The sequence below is a fragment of the Anser brachyrhynchus genome, assembly GCF_964034855.1.
Source record: "Anser brachyrhynchus genome assembly, chromosome: Z".
In the NCBI taxonomy this organism is placed as follows: Eukaryota; Metazoa; Chordata; class Aves; order Anseriformes; family Anatidae; genus Anser; species Anser brachyrhynchus.
Window position 1 is genome coordinate 19,903,807 of NC_137697.1, and position 20,733 is coordinate 19,924,539.

The 20,733-nt window shown below is 41.2% G+C and overlaps 1 protein-coding gene across 2 annotated transcripts in view; it reads right to left on the minus strand.

The window, feature by feature from the left end:
• The window catches only part of JMY (junction mediating and regulatory protein, p53 cofactor), a 91,796-nt gene extending 77,203 nt beyond the window's left edge, over window positions 1-14,593 (minus strand). For both annotated transcript variants that reach the window (XM_080573095.1, XM_080573094.1), the window contains exon 1: window positions 13,382-14,593. In XM_080573095.1, coding sequence (XP_080429221.1) covers window positions 13,382-14,215 — 834 coding nt within the window. In that variant the 5' untranslated portion in view covers window positions 14,216-14,593. The remainder of the gene's footprint in view (window positions 1-13,381) is intronic.
• Window positions 14,594-20,733: the final 6,140 nt, after the last annotated feature.

Sequence of the window (20,733 nt, forward strand, 5' to 3'; positions counted from 1 at the left end):
ATGCACTCAAAGCAGACCAGAGCTTGACTCTCCAATACAGATCTAAGATATTTTTTAATGTTGAGATATAAACCATCTAAGAGGATACGGAGTTATAGGACACTGTAAATAAGCCAGGTACTACTGCTCAGAATGAGAAGTGTCGGAAGCAGCACTACGTATTTCCAATCTCAAAATTAAAAGAAGATACAAACAAGTTAGTTACATATTAAACTTCTTTGGAAACCACAGAGTTTATAATTAGTACCTAAAGCAATCCTCTACCTACTGAGTGGACCAAAAGGTCCAGTTTTTTCAAACAGGCTTTTGAAGATAGGGGATATCAAGTCTATGCCAATGTGTAGCAAAGGTTATTGTCTGAATTTTGGGGAGGAGTTTCTGAATGGCTGTTTATAGAAGGAATGAGCTAATTAAAATAATCAAACCAAACACACACAAACAAGTTTATCAAACTTTGCAGCTATTCTAAGAAACAAACAGCAACACATACACACACAAAACACCAAGAAAAAACAGCAACAAAAAGGTTTTGAGAAGTAAAATAGGTTCTTTAAAACCCAAGATACAAAAAGGAACACTTTCATAACATGTTTCACACTTTTCTTTTTAGGGCTGTGAAGAGCTGCTCACATAGAGTGAGTTACTTGATTAAATCCTCTTTAAACCCTGTTTAAAACAGTCTTTTACTACAGTACCTAAATGCAGACAGCAGACCAGAAGGCTAAGACCAGCATAGTGCTGACTGGCCATCTTAACCTCTTTTCAGTTATAACAGTTATTTTCATTTATGCTCAGACTAACAGCTCTTGGGATAGTAAAAATCATTTTAGTCAAGTTCGTTTACACTGCCTACCAAAATGCACCTCATTTCAATGTACTACCTGTAAAACAAGTCAGCAGAAAAAGTACTCAATTACTGGGTAAGAAAAATTGAAGTAGTATTTTAATGCAGTGAAGTGAGCCAAAATATTATTTCCATGTATGCAGCATTACTGAACAATGCAATTTCTCTCCTCCCACCCAAAATTCTAAATAGAAGTCTCAGCAGAACTATGTATACATAACTCATGGGAGTATCACATGGCTCAGACTTAAAGCTGCCAGCTCTGACAACAATGTATGGCACGCTAGATCTCTTCTAAAAGTTCGAGAGGGAGATGTTAACAAGTGAAAACTACGTATCTCCTTTTCTGTGAACAAGACAAACGTATGTGTAATAGTGTGGTAAAGTTGCTTTTGTTTTAAGATGATATAAAACGGTACTTCTCTGATCACCTTACCATACTGTGTGTTGTAGCATGATTTAAGAGAGGTACAGCTATCATGCCAAACGAATGCCCATAAAAGCCAGCTATTTATTTGAATTTAGTGTATTACTCAGAACAGCACAGGTACCAATTATCTACATAGAATGGCTCAGGTTGGAATGGACTTTAAAGGCCACCCAGTTCCAGCCCCCTGCCATGGGCAGGGACACCTCCCACCAGAGCAGGCTGCCCAAAGCCCCATCCAGCCTGGCCTTGAGCACCTCCAGGGATGGGGCACCCACACCTTCTCTGGGCAACCTGTTCCAACGCCTCACCACCCTCTGAGTAAAGAATTTTCTCCTAACCTCTAATCTAAATCTCCCCTCTTACAGTTTAAAACCATTCCCCCTTGTCCTGTCATTATCTGACGAAAAAGTTGCTCTCCACCTTTTTTATAAGCCGCCTTTAAGTATTGGAAAGCTGTGATAAGGTCACCCTGGAGCCTTCACCCCAGAGCCTCCTCTACTCCAGGCTGAACAGTCCCAGCTCTCTCAGCCTGTCTTCATGCAGGAGAGGTGCTCCAGCCCTCTGATCATCCTTGTGGCCCTCCTCTGGACCTGCTCTAACAGCCCCACATCCTTCTTGTGCTGGGGACTCCAGACGTGGATGCAGCACTCCAGGTAGGGTCTCACAAGGGCAGAGCAGAGGGGCACAACCACCTCCCTCCACCTGCTGGTCACACTTCTTTTGATGCAGCCCAGGACGCAGTTGGCCTTCGGGGCTGCAAGCACACACTGCTGGCTCATGCTGAGCTTTTTGTCCACCAGAAACCCCAGGTCCTTCTCTGCTGCTCAGTGAGTTCTTCCAGTCTGTGCTCATGTCTGGTATTGCCCACACCCAGGTACAGCACCTTGCACTTGGCCTTGTTGAACCTCATTAGGATCACACGGGCCCACTTCTCCAACCTGTCCGGGTCCCTCTGGATGGCATCCTTTCCCTCTGGTGTATTGACTGCACCACACAGCTTGGTGTCATATGCAAACTTGCTGAGGATGCACTCAATCCCACTGTGTGTATCATGGGTAAAGACATTAAACAGTACCAGTTCCAGGACAGACCCCTTAGGGGCATCTAATATTTACCTTATTTCAAAGTTAATATGGTACTCTGGGATTCCTTCCCCTTGGAAAGGGGTAAAATAACTAAAAGATAAAGTCAGTAATGAATCACTGATTAGTTGGAACATGGTAACTTTGAACAAAAAACTTCTAGACAACACCTCACCCTGAAGGCTTGGCAAAGAGCTGTTTTTTGTGTCCTAATGAGTTCTAAGTAACTTTTTCTGCAGTAATCCAATCAAAATAAAAAAAATATTTAGAACATACATTAAAGAGATGTTCACGCTGTGACATAAAATTCATTAATTTTTGGTCCATGGACCCTCTTTTTCTGTGCTTCTGAACTACGATATTCATCAGAAAAACATATTCAAGACTGTCAAAACTGACAGCCATCTCTAACTAATATTCGCATACAATGAGTACATTTAATTGACAAAGTATTACAACACTACTCTAAAAACCACTTTCTCTGTGTAAGGTTTGCAATGTCAGGATACAAATGAAACACCCACTCTGCTAAACAACAAATATTCTTCTACAAAAACAAATGTGAGAATTTGATGGGAACAACAAATATACTATCATTGTCACACTGAAGTCAACTCATGGGACTCACATAGTCAGTAAAGAATTAGTACAGTTTTACAATACGTTTGTCATGGCAGCAGATATTCTCAAATGTCTGATACTAATCTGATGTTAGGCTTTTTAACATCTAATACAAAGGAGGTAAAGCATTATGACAACAGGTTCCAGGCACTGGTAAGACCGAATTTACTTTTTAAAGCTGAGATGAACTTGCTCTTACTGAAAGTATATCCCACTTCCCACCCCTCTTCTTCTTCTTCTTCCAGCTCCACCCTGGCTCCATGTTCTTCTCCTCTCAGGTGCACCATTCCTCCTCTGCACCACCTTTGTCATGTCTTCAGCAAGCTAACTAAGCACCAGGCAAAAAACTATTTCCATTGGATGAATTTACTGAGGTTTACGCTGCGTTGAATCATCAAGGACAGAAATGCAGAACAGGAAGGCACACAAAGCTGCAGGAGGATCCCACCCATCCCCACCTTCAGCATCAGCAAGCGCTGCATTACAGCATGTCCAGTTCTTCAGCGGTGTTGTGGATTAGCCACCTTTAAACCTTGGACAACAGCTGATGGATAACTGAAATGGCCCTTTGCATGGCTTCCCAAGGCTCATGTAGTTCAATACTGTTTCAAACTCTGCAGCACCTTATACAACAGTGAAGTCACAAAAAGCCAGAGAAGTTAGGTCTAAGAAAGGAACAGGTTTACACATGACTACACCCTATTTTTAAAGCTTCTTAAAGAAAATTACAACATCCAGTCCACTATTACAGTCCACTGTTACTAATAAAAGGCTGTAGTATGAAGAAACTCCTGAAACACCATATCATGCACACTATTTTTCCTCCTACTCTAGCAACAAATACCACACAAACAGTAAGCTATTATATCACCTTCGTAGCAGCACAACATTTCAGAAAAGAGCAATTTAAATTAATATCAGATGAACATAGACCCGTATTCTGCAGTGTTATCCAGTTGGGTTGTTTTTAGTCCTGTTTTCATAGAGAAATGATATATGTATTAAATATATATGGGTATATGTATTACATGACACAGAGAAATAAAATACATGTGTGATAAAGCATCATGATATAACACAGTTGAAATAATATGTACAATTTACCTATTAACTAAACTCTTCCACGTCAGTTTCAATATTCTAAGTAGTTTTGGATTTTTAAAAGTCCTCCCATGTATGGATATTTTCCTGAATTTTACTTCTCTAAAGTGACAAAGGGTTAAATTTGAAATTCTGACATCTCCCAATTATAAACAACTATAAAAAAGGCAAAATAACTTTCTTACAGAAGCAAACTGCAACAATTTGGGTTCTGTAGACTCAGGGCTGTTTGTAGAAAAACTAAAACTTTTTTAGAAACTTCTAAAACTGATCTACAAATTTTTCTCCTTCAGAAGCCTCGCATCTGTATTCATGCCTTTTTTTATTTTTTACTTTTTAAAATTTCCTTAAAACAGATAGAAAGTATGAAGAGTTCTTTGAGGTATTAAAAACAAATGAAAAAAACACTAAATTTTCTTCTCTAACATAATAATCTATAATTCTAAGTTACTGAAGAATGTTCAACAAAGCCCTCTCCCAAAAAGCATCTAGATGAAAACCATGATGCAAGGTATGTGAAAAGTTGTGCTACAACTCATTTTAGTTAACAAATGTTAGTTGAATACTTGAAACATTTTTCAAAAGAAAAAAATCCAGTTGGAAAAGTATTGTAACAGTAGCACAAAAAAATAACAATTTTCAGAACTGGAAAAAGAAACAATAAAATGGGCTACTGAATTGACAAAAAAACAGCAAACAGAAATGCTCACTAAGCATTCAAATTGTTGTGAATGTTGGTCTGCCCTATACATTTAAAAAAAGTCCATAGTTTTTACTATACAAATACCATAAACAGGAAAAAAAAAGATTAAAAGGAAACCCAGAGATAGGAGCTTACCAGTAAAAGGGTTTTTAATTTAAAACAACCTATGCCAAAATTATTGCAACCAGTCATAGCTAGTTGAACAGCAGAAATTTATTTATATCTACTCTCAACAGCTCCAGATGAAGATTTTCAAAAGCTAGCTTGCCTAGGAAGCTGTCTTCACATTGAAATACCTTTCTGGCTGCTATAGCTAAAGGACTTAAGCAAAAGGTAAAATCCAAACTGCGCAAATGTGCCACTAGTAAGAAGTTATTAGGAGTAATGTACATAGCTGAAAAGTAAGAGCTAGAAAACAAGGAGACATTTGTGGAGATGTTGAAAGTTAAAATCTAGCACTATGTGTTAAAGTTCTTCATGGAGTTTTCAGGCAAACTTATAATGGCTTGGTTTGTATTTCAGGCCCAAATTCTTCAGAAAATGGGAATTAGGCAAGTTTCAACAACGAACTAATTAAAACAAAAACACATTTCCCCTGCTAATTTATGCAGTTTATGACTGGAAGATACTATGAAATCATCCATTCTCCTGTCCAAATAATCTGGACTATTTTCTAGACTTTAGGATCCCATATCAAGTTTTGTATGGGTTTCAACAATTACTCTTAGAGACTAACACATACTCTAGCAGATATCAACATCAGATTTCTGATGAGATCATACTACTACTTCTTTCAAGGGCTCAAGAATTCTTTCTTTACCATTCTTAAAACATTCTTGACTGTTTGCTATTAAACAGCGTTGCACTTAGAGCAGGATTTTCAATGAACTATCCAAGATCTTTGTTCTGAATGGTTATAGTGATGTTAGTACTATGCAAAACATATGACTAGTTCAAATAAATTGTTCCAGTGTATATTGTCACCCTTTCTCAAAACCATCTAGATTGGTGTATATATAACATGGTTAAACCTACAGGTTCCGTTGGCCTTGTATGTCAGCCCTTTCCCAGAGCACTATCACGCTGACCACTGATTAAGCAGGACAAAACAACTGGACACTCCATTCTTAACACAGCAAAAGGTTTATAACAGCATAATACCTTACTTTCATGCTTTTATTACACGGTAAATTAACAACTTGTGACAAGTTTTTAAAAAATAAATTTATCTATTTTAACTACCTTTCTGTTCATTTGCTTTCTAGGATTGAGGGAGGATGAAATGTAACAGGTGTCATGTTACTGGCAAATCCTGAGCACTCTGGTTGCCCAACACTGCAGAATAATGTTCTAGGTGCTGCAGGTTCCTCTGCTGACTGCAATACATGCTCATTTGCTTCTCCTGGTTTCGTATGGTACTAAAAAAATACATAGTGGCATTACACTATCAACCATAGCAGAATTATAGTAGAAAGAAATCTTAATAGTTGATTCTTCTGTGGAGAAAATACAGAAGGAAGATGAGGATCGAGCCTATTTAGAAGATACTCTCAACTGCTAAAGCAACAGGTGCAGCATTATTCTACTTATGCAACCTTATTCTACTGCTATCTAGCAGACAGCATTCTGAGCAACAGGGCAGATATATACATAATATAACTGAGTTACTCAAAATATATCTTCAGAATATCTTTATTTACTGCCCTTCCCTCTCCTTTCCTCCTGCCCTGTCTTCCTTCTCTCCCCAACATACTCCTTATGGGTAAGCTTTCATCTCCTGAAACAGAGAAGTTTTATATATATGTATCTTTCATTTCACCAGGTCCCCACTTTATCTGAAGTCCTCTTCAATAACAGCAGTTTCATGGTGGACTGCAAGGGTTTGTTTCTATTAAGATTAAACATTCACCTCCCAAAAGAGGAAAAATAGTAGATTTGGCCATTTCTGAAATATAAGGCTTTACTGTGGCTTTTTAAGCTGTGTGGAAGCTATATTATGTTTATAAGTACAACATAAACCTCAAAGACCATCTACTAGTAAGCAGTGTCTTATAGAAAGAAATGTAAGAAGATGCAACGATTAGAAAGAATCTGCTTTCCAATTCTAAGCCAGCCTGTGTTATATTATCACAGCAAGAAACTGAGGAGAAAAAAGTTACTGGATATTGAAAGCAGTATTAAAAGGCATTGACTTGAAGGCCTAAGTCCTGGAGGACATTCAGTTGAGGAGTGAGAAGGAAAGTAATGCTGGTAAAAATGGGGAAAAAATATGCAAGAAGACAAAGTAATGTAAATTTGAAGAAAAAACTCACCACAGCATCTAAAAGCTAAGAAATAAGGTAGGCTGTGAATCCCCAAGAGCATAATGGGTTTCAGAGGATTTATCACATAGGTTGTACCCACCTTGTCAAAGTACTCTAGCATATGAAAATGCTAGAACTGCCTATTAGCTACAACAACTATAAAAGTAAAGTCTACCTCTAAAATAAACTTTTCATTAGAATACCTCCTCAACTACAAGACAAAAATGATTCCCCAGCCAGGGTTCAGACTGTTAAACAGAGCATATATTGCATTTCTCCCAGGTATTTTGATAGGGCAGAAAACTATAAGAACTATAAGAACAAGCTGCTGTGTTCAGTTTCTAAATATTAAGCCTATGCTTACTGATTAAGGGTTATCCTGAACAGTATTGCTATATTCTATAGAATGTACTTTTATTTTTCACATTCTGTCAAGGAAAACTGAACTTTCCAAGCAAAAGTCCTTTTCTTTGCGCACATATCATTTATACATCTTGAAGAAATGTGTATAATTTTAAACACTCTCTACTGTTTTCAGATATGGTAGCAGTATTCATCATCTTCAGCTAGCTCTTGTCAAACTAAGAAGGCAAAACTAGAAAAACACATTAAGATTGTCTACATATACATGCCATAAGTGGATTGCAAAAAGGAAAAAGAATAAAAAATATTACTTCCAATCCAGAAATATCAAACTCAGGCTGGAAAGAGACAACAAAAAAATATTGGCAAAAACAAATCTAGCACCCAAAACTTTAATTAACTTGCAATCACAAGTCACAAGCAATCAAAAGCAACTTGCTACAACCTATGAAAGAGAAGTAAAAGGGAAGGGCACTAGAAAAAAACAAACATTTAGTCAGGAAGATATCCAACAGAAGAAGGATGAGAGATAAAATATCTCCAATTAAAAGGTAAACAGTTATTTTGCGTAGTACCTAGAAGGGTTTAACTCACAGGCTTAAGATAAGCAAAGACTGTGGTAATGTCAATGTCCCCTAAATACTGAATTCCTAGAAGCCATTTTAAAGCATGTGTTTTACAATGGTATGCAATAACAGCTTTGACTTTCAGCAATTTTAAGTCCACCGTATGATTAAGTTGTTGCAGTATTTATTTATCCTCCCTGCAACGAGGACCAAGCATCTCAAGTGATACAGCCTTCTCTACATCAGTTTCCTGCCTTTCAGTGGTATCACACCATAATAAAGTGTTTAACTTGTAACAAGTATTTACATTCACAGAATTCATTCTAAGTGTGACTTAGATTTTTATTATTCACAGAAAAGCGTGGGAAGCACTCCGCATTTTATTCTGCTTACCTGAAAATGTATCATGGTATCCTCACCACTGTGTTTGATGCTTGCAGAATGAGTCAGGTGTGAACTTCCAACCACTAAAATGCCAAGCCTTTAAAATATTTATTAACTGAGGACTAGTTTGTAACAACCAAACCTAATTGCTAATAACTCCAATTGCAGATTAGATAAACAAAAAAAAAGATGATGGCTGGCAAGGTTTAACACTGAGGGAAAAAAAAAGTCTTTGGTTGGACAACAATAGAAGTACTAGCCAGAGTACTATTATCATGCAACTGTTTCTTAGGAAGGTGAAGACTACTTACCTGTTCTATAGAGCATACCCTACACCTGCTGCCATACTGTATTTTGGTTACTATTAACTTAACATAGCAGTACGTTGGTTAGATGGCTTATTTACTGAGTATTTAGGAGTGAATTAAAGTAGTTGTACCACAAACAAGTGTTAACCACTACAACTGATGAGAACATAAAAACAACTTTCAAACAAAAATAGGCTTGGATTTCCAGAATGCTCTAGACTATTGCTGAGCAGTAATTAATAATTAACCCTGCTCTATTCATTTCAACAGAGATAGAGAAGTAATAATAGCAACAATAATCTACAGTATATCTTTTATTTTAATCTTCCGCGCACCCTAGTTTAAATTTGAACTGGTGTTCTGTTCCCTCCTGAAACACCTTGTGTGTCTTCTAGATCTAGCTGTTGTAGAATCCAGGATTCTTTGCCTCTTGCACAGAGATGTTTCACTGGTTTTGATGGAAACACTACTGCTATTATTTAATTTTTGCATCACTGAATACTTTTCGTACTGTTTTGTATTAATTACTCTTGGATTATTTAACTCCTTGATGTAGAAATCTCTCTTTAAATCACATTGTGCTTAGGAGTAGATCACTGAATAGGGAGAGGTCACCTCACCTCTGGAAAACTTCAATTTTTCATGAAGTGCCTCACTACCTACCATATATACACTTTAGATCTGAACGCACGTGGTCAGAAGCAATAAACACAAGTTACTAAGACTACTGCAACTATTATTTTTCACTGAAATACTAGAATAACAACAAAAGAATAACCTATGGATACTATTTAGATTTTTTTCTCGTAAATAAAAATATTTGACAGTGCCTTTGGAAAGCATGTGAGATCCTTTGATTTACACGTGAGCCAATACTTACTCATCTGTGTGATTTGACAGTCATATTTCACTCATTGAAAACAGTTTCCCTACTAAAGCTGTGCAAAAGTTATTTTCAAAAATTATATATATACTAATTTGAAAGAAAATGGCAAAACAGCTGTCAAAAAAATTCTTCTTATAAAGAAGTGGTTACTATAACAAAACACACAAAAGACTGACATTAATTTTTCTTAACCTTTCTAGCCCTTTGAGTCAAAAGAAAACTAAGCCAACCAACATAAAAATTCGCAGGGCTACTCTGGTGCTTAGTAAGATATTCCACCACACAGTGGAAGGACACTGCCACTCCCAAGGCAGTCTTAAGTTAGCCACTGAAAATAAGATTCTCTCAGAATTTCTTTAGAATTTAATCATCTACTAAGAGTTTTTTTCTGAGCTTTTATATTAAAACAACACAGAAGAACACACAGAGAACAGATACACAAAATGGTCTTTCAAGAGTCTGCCTACAGACGCAAGAATTCATAGAGAAACATCAAAACGAAAGCGAGTCTGTGACTAGTCTTATAACTGGCACTCAAGATGCTATTGACTATTACCTGCCAAATTTCATAATGCCACAGCAATTAAGAACTCTAAGGAAAAAGAGAGATTCATTAGTACCATTAATTCAAAGACGCTGAAATAAGCGTGAAATGTAAAGATAAGGTTCCCATATTCACAACTTGCTATGCAGGAACAAGTAAAAAGATAACCATAGAAAAAATGTGTTTGTTGCCATGACTATGCCAACAAATAGCCTTAACCATAGTTTATAATAACAGTTTTTATCCAGTAATACTGAGACTGCATTCAATCTTTTGCCAACACAGCAGAGATACAATACCATCTTTGATATTACTACACTCACATGTATTCTTTTAGATACATGTATTTACTGTGACATAAATTTAGTGTTTCTAAATTATTCCAGAATTGTTGTGTGTTTTTTTTTTTTTTAAATAAAAGACGTGCTAATTTTAAACTGCAAATTATGCAGAAGAAATTAATTTCACGTCATATAGAAATACTTGCAGAGGAGCTTTCTCATCTTGGATCTGTTTCTGCTTGTAACATTCTTCTGGCCTATTAAAGTTTTATAATTGAGACAATGATAAAAATGCCTATTACAAAAAGCAACAATTATTAACTGCTGTGAAAATAAACTGGCTTGTGTGTAACTTATGGAAAGCAACAAATGGCCAAATAGGGGATGCTGGAACAATGAACATGAGAGGTTTTGTTGCTCACTTTGCGTCTCCGCCTCAAAGAAGATGGTCAACAGAAACTACTAGCACTTCTTAAATAATGCTGTAACTGCACAGTGAATAACTGTCCTGGAGAAAGTTACACTTCTGAGGTTTATAATTATTTCCTGTATATCTTAAAAAGTTAAGCCAAAATCTTAGAGTTCTTAACTTGTATTTTACACAACTTTACATACATGAAAACCCTCTATATTCATTATGCTCCTTCATACTATTTCAGTTGCCAGTGCCAAGTCCTTCTCCTTCTCCTCAGAAGTTCTCTTAAGAGAGGTAAAATTGTTTAAAATTGCCGGAAACCAACATTCCAAACAGCTAACAGGCAGGTTTCAAGTACGGATGGAAAAGTAAATTAAAATGAGAGACAAAACATTGATTCAGTAGGTTCTGCTTGAAAGTATGAAAACCCTTTCCTTCAGAAATACCTGGCAGCACCCATCATCCACTGCTTCATTCGCTTAGAATTCAATGACAAGCAATATCAGTATTTGCTTAGAAGGAAAACATTATGGACCATACAAACCACTAACAGGTAAGGAAAAGAGAAACCTGAGAGCCAAAAGGGTCAAGCAGGTCATTCAATTGGTGTCTTTTCTTAAACATGAACTACATTTAATTAAAGAAGGATCAGTTTACATCATGAGCAGTGACAGAAGTACAGCCATACTGACTTGAGGCGCACTAGTAGATTGGTTGCCATTGGAAAGGAAGGTTGTACTGTGGTCAAATGCACAAATACATTCTGCCATTTTGACTCCACCAAATTCTCAATGTTAACAGAGAACAATGGGTTGACTAGGATAAAGCTTTCATTGCCTACCAATACCTGATTTAATTTTTGACCATAGCATTGGTCCTAACAAAACCAAAGTTGAGATTCTTCAAGAAACAAATAGCTCTTGCACAGTAATTCTGAAACAGTGTTTCTTCAAAAGCACCACTCACTTAGAGTTTGACACCCAGTTCCAAAACTCCATGTTTAACAGGAACTTCTCTCGTCCTGATCAGCTCTTTACAAAAACTGCTCAGCTGAGGGCCAAGTGAATCTAAGTACATACAACCAAGCATTCATGTAGCCAAAGAAAAAAGTAGACGATGATACGGTTGCATATTCTCTGGACTAAGACTACTGCAGAACACTATCAGACTAATTACCAGTACTATAGAAAAATTAATGATGATGAATTCTTCCCTTTCAATAGCTATTTGTGGTTTTTCTTTCTTTCTGTTTTCCCACGATAAATCCTAATGTTACGGTTTGGAAATAAGCTTGTACCTGAAAATGCTACATTGAGATGCCCTTATGGTGATTTCATCACTGACAACAGTTTTCTCGTACTCTGTAGCTTCAGTCACTATGGAAAAGCTGGGACAGAATCCTACAAAGATTCAAAACTATGCCATCGAAACAGACAGCAAGAGCATGTGCTCATACTCCATCAGGGGAAAAAAAAAAAAAAAAAAACCATTCACCACCACACATTTTTTGAACACGCAATCCTGCAAGAATATAAGGGGGCAGCTGAAGCAGCCAAACTTGATTTACAGTGATACAACAAAATTTAGATGTCATTTGCAAAAACCAAAAATTCCATAACCTGATTCATCCACAGTCACACCAAGATAGATCTTGGTGCATCCTGATCCAAGGCCACAGAAGCATATAAACAAATGCAAGTCTTTTTTTTTTTTTTTAACTGGGAAAATCTGGGTCCTCATACACCTCAGCACACAAAGATGTGAAAAAAATCTTACACACTGATGCTAAGAAGTTAACAGAATCAACCTCCTCAACTGCTTCTGTCTAAACAGAGTACGGGCATGGGGAAGTGGGATGAAACATCCTGAAACACTCAAGCCCTGAAACATCCAAGACCTGTCAGACTCTAGCAATGTCAACGCTGTAAATCCTCTCTAAGATTAGATAGCTTTCTTTTTGAAATCCCAACTCTAAGAACTTACCAAGAACGAACAAAAGTTGTAGTTATGCCAATTCCACCAGAAGACATCATCTCACTTGAAATACCAGATTCATCACCCAGAGCCTGTAAAAACCTAGAATTTTTTTGGCCTCAAGTGCCTAAATTGTACTGTCAAAATAAACACCACATGTTGCTGCTCCTATTAAACAGGAGAAATCAGACTCCAACACATCCTGCTGCAAAGCAACGCAACAACAAAAATCTGGCAGCAAGACATTGCCAAGTCCCTCAGATCCTTGTTCACAAATGTCTACATTTGATCGCACAGAGTAAAGTAGTGAGCCACGCTGAGATAACTAGAGGAATCTGCACTTTCTTAAATCCTGGCCCTAGACCCCCTGGAAAGCTTAAGTCCTGTTTTCTTACGTAGATTCTCAAAGCATCAAAAAAACAAGCAAACAAAAAATCAACTAGATAGTTTTTTTTTTTTTGTCCTATGGCTCGATCTGTTCTTCAAAGGCAGAGAAGAGCAGCTGGAGAGAACAACTACAGATGTCACAGAGTAAGGAAAAGGCGGGGAGACCGGTACCGAGCGCAGCAGCCTCACCTCCTGGATCCTCCTGCGGGCCCGCTGCAGCACCTCCTCGTACCCCTTTTGCCGCAGCTCACTCAGGCTCTCGTAGTACTCTTCGGGGTCGTCCGTCTCGGTGAAGAGCACCTGCGAGAGGATCTTCCAGCCGCAGGTGTCCAAGCAGTGGACCAAGTAGACCTGCAGCTTGTAGCAGAGCGCGTCCATCTCCTGCTCGGACAGCTCGGGGGCCCCGAACAGCACCGTCCACATGCCCGAGGGCTCCTCGGGGAAGGCGGGCAGGTAGGGCTCCAGCTCCGAGTTCACCGAGCACAGCTGCTGGTGCACGGCCCGCAGGTCCTGGAAGGAGAAGAGCCCGGCCCAGCTGCACTCCTCCCCCGCCGGCTCCGCGTCGGGAGCGGACGGCTCGGCTGCCTGCAGCGGCGACGGCGGCGGAGACGACGACAGCGAGCCGGCCGCCTCCTCCCTGCCCAGCTCCAGCACTTCGATATCTTCCGCGGCGCCACCCGCCGCCTCCGGGCCCCGCGACGGCCTGCGGGACGGGCCGCCCCGGGCGCGCAGCGGGCTGCGGGCCGGGACGGGGGGGTCGGGGCCGCAGGCCGGGCCCCTGCGCAGCGCCTTGGAGGCGGCAGCGGCGGAGGCTCCGGCCTCGGCCCCGGCGCGCCGCACGTCGCGGGACCCGCTGCGCTGCCGCTGCGCCGTGCGGTTGTGGCAGGTGATGGCGAACTTGCCCTCGATCTCGTTCCAGGCCACGATGAAGACGAACTTGTGCTTCTCGCGCTCCTGGAAGGCGTGAGGCCTCACGGCCACCCAGTCGGCCTCCAGCGTCTCCTCCAGCGCGAAGGCGGACATGGCGCCGCGCGGACCGAGCCCCGTGCCGGGCCGTGTGGTGCCGTGCCGTGCCGTGCCGCGCCGCGCCGCGCCGGGCTGTGCCGCCCCTCAGCCGCCCCCGCTTCTCGCCGGCCGGCAACGGCCGCCCGCAGCCCCGCGCGGCGCCTCACCGCCCACCATCAGCCATCTTAGGGCGGGCGCTCGAGGGGGCCGCTGCGGCGGGGAGGGGGAGGACGACGAGGAGGAGGAGGAAAGATAAAGGGGGAGGGGGGGGGGTGAGGTGAGGCAGCGTCGCCCGGTGCTGGTGCTGGCGCTGGCGCAGCGCCCGTCCTCCTCCGCCCGCCCTCCCGCCGCGCCGCGCTGCGCTGCCGGCGGACAATGCCCGCCCGCCCCGCCGCCCGCCGCGCAGGTACCCGCCGCGCGTCACGTGGGCAGCGGGCTCTGTTTACAAGCGGCGGCGGCAGCGCTGCGGCAACTCGGCGCCGGCGCCGCCCACCCCGACGGGCCCTTCCGCCATTGGCCGCCGCTCGCCCCGCCCCCCCGCCCTCTGCCCCGCCCCTCGCGCTCACCCCGGCCCCCTTCCCTCGGACGCGGAGCGCGGGGCATGCCGGGGAGGGCGCGTGCCGGGCCGGTGGCGGCCGTTGGCGGCCGTTGGGGGCGGGCGCCTCACGGCTCCCCCTCACGGCTCCCCCTCACGGCTCCGCCCATGCCGGTACCGGCCTCAGCAGCTCCCCGGCCCCCCTCCCCCCCGAGCCCTCCCCTGAGCCCTTGGCAGAGTTTTTTTTTTTTCAGTACGGAGCTTGCTTCCTGCTCTTCGCGCTCCACAGAGCGCTTTTCCTACGTGGTTACCGGGAAGGACACGTCGCTTCGCCAGCTTGCTTCGTTCTGACAAGAGATCGAACCGAAGTAGTTCAAAGGCCCTTATCAAGCGTGCCTCGCGGTGTTCCATGCAGCAGGAGTTTGTGGTTTGGCCGAGAAGGAGCGCAGCAGCTGCAGGGAGACCTGGGGAGGAGGGCATGTTCTGAAATAGCTGTCTTGGGCAATTCTGTGCCTTTAAAAATGAAGTTAACTGATTGCGCCGAGGCACGGCGTTTTGTGCTTGTGTTGGCCTGTCCTACTTAAGAATTGGCAGTGTGGAAACCTCGCGGAGTTTTCCAAGTGTATTGAGGAGCACGTCGAAGGTTACAGGAAGCCAGCACGGACAACTAAAGTCTGAAAGGAATGATTAATCAAATGCAATTTTAAGGCCGACGGTCGGTTTCTTGTTGCCCTTTGGGGTATTCCATTTCACTTTGTGTATAAATGAAAAAAAAAATCTTAATGATAGAGGTCCGAAAATAGGTTAATCAAAAATGAGATAGTATGCATTGGCTCATCTGTGATACTGTTCCTTTGTAAATTGAAGAAGCACCAGGGGAATAAAACATTTTCAGTTGAGCTTGCCAGAGAAACAGAGTGAGTCACCGTCACTGTTTTTTTCTAAATTAAGGTATTGACTAGCATCCTGTCCTTAGAGGCTAAAGTATTTGGGGAGAGCCTCTGACAATCCAAACATTCTCAGGTCATTAACTGAGAAACCTCGTGTATTCAGGAGAGTTACATCTCAAATACCAAAAGTCACAGCTGTTAGGAAAAAGAAGGAAATGATGGCGCAGCAGCCAAAGGAAAGGACCATAAACTGGTGTGCTTTACGTCTCGGAGAATAACATTCTCTTCTGTTGCTGTAAATTAAGGCGCAGATCAAAGCACCTGTGAAATTATCTGAAAGATAAGATTATACCCCGTGTAGAAGTGGCTAAGAAAACAAGCAATCAATATGTTGGTGGGGAAACTACAGTTTGATTCTGTTAAGTATTCAGAAGCAAATTTGCAGTGGATGAATGTAAGTAGCAATCCAGTTTTGTCATTAGTAATGCATGAAAGAAAAAATAATGAAGATGCATTTGTATATACCCAGTCTTAAGAGAATTAAACATGGATTCAAGATTCCTCATCAGCCAAAGGATCAGTCCTAGTATGTCAGGTCAGCTACTGCAGAAGCCAAGGTCTTTGAAGCAGTGTTAGCCTGGCTGTTTTCTAATAACGGAGGGACAAACTGGTAGAATTTAAAGGAGATACTAGGTAAGTGTAGCGTGAAAACTGGTATGAAACTTGCTCAGCAACAGTCAAGTTTCTGATTGGCCTCTTCTAATGCAGCAGGAAAGCTATGCCATCAGATCTCAACAGCTATTACATTTTGCCAAAATTGTGCCCTTATGGGAAAAAAAAAGAGCTTGCAAGGTATTAGCAATTTTTCAAGCTCACATTGTCATGGAGCACTGAGTAACCTTCAGAGTAACTTCGGTATTGCAGTACATGCATAACTGTTCATTCATAGCAATATAATAGGGCAGGCTTTTCAGACTATGTTGATTTGTTCATAAAGGTGGTTAAAAGAAATATGTCAATGAACTCCACTGAGTAAAACAGAAAAAAAAATAAAATTCTGAAAGGCTAGTAATGACCTTCCAAACAAGGCTTGTAGTGGAGTGTACTGGTATCCTGGACTACCTTAGAGAGGGGTGTTGCTACCACATTGAGGGACGTGATCCTTCTTCTCTCCTCATCACACTTGGCGATGCCACACTTGGACTGTTGTGTCCAGTTCTGTGCTCCTCTGTACAAGAGGGAGGTGGAGTTACTGCAGAGAGTCCAACAAAGAGCCACAAAAATGGTCAGGGGACTGGAGCACCTCTTGTAGGAGGAAAGGCTGGGAGAGCTGGGACAGTTCAGCCTGACAAAGGAGAGGCTCAGGGGAATCTCATCAATGTACATGAATACCTGAAGGGACGGCGCAAAGAGGGCAGAGCCAGGCTCTTTGCTGTGCTGTCCTGGCACTGGGCACCACTGAAACACAAGAGGTTCCTCCTGAGCGTCAGGAAGCATGACTTCACTGTGACTGAGCAATGGGATGGGTTGCCCAGAGAGATTGTGGTGTCTCCATTCTTGGACGTATTCAAAAGCCATCTGAGCATGGTCCTGCTTGAGCAGGGGGGGTGCACCAGATGGCCTCTGGAGTTCTCTTCCAGCCTCAACCACTCTGTGACTCTGTACACTAACCAGAGGTGGGTTAGGTAGCACCCAATCACCCTGGCTTGTGGTTGATTTCCACAGTTTAGAAAAGCGAAAAGTGAAACAATTACTGGGGAGTGCCTCTGTCGTCTAAGAGAACATGAGCTGCATGGAGAGTTGTGCAGCGCTGCTGCCGAGAAAGTGCTGCAGCACTTCAGTGTGTAGATCACATCGCTAACCTGGAAACTGCACATGGGGGAGGCCGAGTAAACCTCACGAGCAGGGCTGTTGGAAGTAGCAGATACACAGCCAACAAGCTAGATTATTATGTTTCAAGGAGCCAAACGTTTCTGAGAGCCACAAGCGCTCTATTGCTAGTGAGCTGAAATGTAAGCTTGGGAATTTAGTTGATGTCATTTTTATTTTTTTTAAAGAATTGGGTTAAATGCCAGAACTTTTATACAGGGAGTACTTTGAGTCATTGCTATCCCTGGGCAGTCTCCAAGCAGTGATTTTTAATACGATTTTAAGTTAGCAAGCCAGTGACAAATAGTTTTGCAAAGTTGCATGTGTTTATCTGTGATTTTTGTGCCTTGCAATATCATTTACCTGAACCTGTTTATGCTAGTTCTTAGACATGATCTCAGTTCAGGTTCGTGTTGGAAAAACAAGGAAACTACAGAATCCAAATTCAGCACAGAAGGGGACATACTGAATGCTTCTCAGCTGCATTGATTGTAGACTGCCTAGGCAGATCCAGACATAATAAATGCTGAACAGGGCTGGTGATAGGATGATACAATATGGAACTGCTCATACATATTTGTGGATGTGTAGGGTGGGTCGTTAATTGTCTGTCGTAAAAGGTTGGGTCATCTGTGGATTGAACAACCAGAACCACTGCAAAGTGATCTCATAGTGCTGTCTAAATTGTCTTCTGCATGCTGGTGTTGTGAACAAGAACAGAAATACTCCTCTAAGTGTTTATACAAACATTCCAGCTAGCGTGTAACTCCTACAGAATGCTTCAGGCTGAAGCGAAATTACACCCCTCTGAATCTTTGAACACCTTGAATAAACTAGTTCTAGTACAAAGCATTTTTAAGAAAACGAGGTCTCAGCTGAGAAGCCTGATTTGATGTTTGATCAGTTCCAAACTACCGCTATTGTAATATGATTTCTGTCCAAATACAAGACTGTTGTGTTCTTGGTTAACTAGCTGTGCAATTCCTTAAAATAGTTGAGATGAAGTAGAATATTCCTTAGCATGCTTCAGAGTACTGTAGCATTGTGAGTATTGTGAGGTGTCCTGAAATTGCTATTAATTTTTTAATTGCTGTTATTGTGTTAATGCAACTATTGCAGACAAGCATTTTTAAGAGGTTTCTGTTGATAGTGTAATTCAAACTTTAGTGTGGGCAGGCCAAATAGCCATGTCTGTTTGTTGTTAGTGGGAGTCTTTTTCTGGCAAAAGGTTGTGTTTTTTTTAAGAGTATGTCTGTGTGAAGTGTGACTAGAAGCTGACTGCGTGAAAGCGTTATTGACTTTGTGATGGCTTAGGAACACTCTTCCAATAAAACATCCATCAAAAAGCACACTTTCTAGTAATAGTTGTCTCTGCACTTGAAATTCTGAAAGTATCTACCATTTTGATATAAGAGGAGATTTGGGGCAGTTTCCAGGTACAAGGAGTTGTATTGTACAGGAGAAACAATAGAGGTGCAGTGTGTTTGGTAAGCCCATCCATTCTGTGTAGGAAAACTGAATACTTTGGATATTTATGCTGGCTCGAAACTGAAAAATTTTCTGCAGCCAGATATTGTTGCAGTTGTAGAACGTGCAATTATTACTGTGTGGTAAGCTTTATGAATATATGATAAGCTGAACATGAAATGGATTCTCTCACTGCTGAGAGGATCCGATACTTTAAATACAAATCAATCTTTCCTTGAAAGGAATCGTTCATAAAAGTCAATCTTTTCTCTTTTAACCAATCAAGGAGATTGATAGTTTATGTAAGTGACAATGGAGAAAAATATGTCAGCAATACTCCAGAATCCCTCCCTGAAAGCTCAGATGATACAAAAACTAAGTTTCCAACTTAGACGTACTATTATAGTGGGAAAATTCCAAGATTAATAAGAATTTTACTAAGTTATTTGAAAGTAATTAGTAGGCTCTGTGGCAAATAAAAAAAGTTTGCAACAAGAGATACAACAGGAGCAGTCCTGTCTTGCAGGCTGGATGAGTTGGGAATGATGGTGCTTGCAGCTCTCTGTAGTGGTTTACAAAGCAATTCTTCAACTTGTTTGTTTACAGAAACCATATTCTGATGGGCTCCACCCAAGTACATGGGAATAGAAAAAATGATCCTGATGACGGAAAGAAAAATTTGTAGTTTTGAGAAAACATTTTTTTTAAGTTGTGTTAAGTGCAAAAATGCAAGAAATATTTCTGCCTTTTTTTTTTTTGGTCATATTTAGTATCACATAATTAAACAAAGGGAATTTGTAAATAGCTCCTTAAAAGTCATATTTTCTTTGAGGGCCAGAATGAAAAAGTCCAGTTTATATATTTTGAGAAATAAAGAAAATGCCTGCTTGGCTGTGAATACGGTGTGTCCAGCTGTGCAGCAGTGTACAGGCTGTAGTGGAGTATTGGGTGTTGTTATTCAAGGAAAGAGGAAGCAATATGCTTAGCCACATCCACAATTCACCTCAGTCAATCAAGAACATTTGTAACTAGATAGGGGAAGCCCCAAACCACAGGACAAGCATTGAGTTATAACAGACAAAATACCTACGTGAATCTAAAAAAAAGGAAATCATAGTTCCCGTGGCAGTGAATACAGTCCGCCTTCTGATTAATCAGTGCAACATATGACAAGAACACAATTCAGATGTTTTTAATTAGCCTTAGAGTTTCCATCCTTTCTCAGCCTGATAAACAGATAGATTGACAGACCAACAGCCTGATCTGTCTGCAAGATCATATGAGGTCATTGCTAAAATAATTTGATTATATGGAAAAAGGTTTATCTGAGGAATTCTGGATTGACATTTGGATGAAAAGAGAGGGTTGAAGACTACTTAGCTTTCGATTTAGTGTGTGATCCTGGCACTTCCCATAAACATGTAAGCTGCTGTTCCTTTGCTCTGAGGGAAAAAAAACTTTGAAGACTGGATGAGTCACTCTATTTCCAGTACATTTCCAGGCCATCTGACCCCTGTGAGATTCTGCAGGACTTGTGTCATTACATTGTACACTGGCTGAGATGAGCATAACAGGCTATTGTATGTACAGCCAATGCTGTATTTGGGTCACAAGTGGATGGTAAAATACATTCTCTAAAAGGCTAAGAATAGATTAAGTAATGGGCAAAAATTACTCAGTTATGTGAGGGGTAAATATACCATTTCTAGCAAATACTCAAGAGGTCCTAGCTTGAATCTGATGGATTTCATCTATTAAGGTGTCAAAAATTGCCA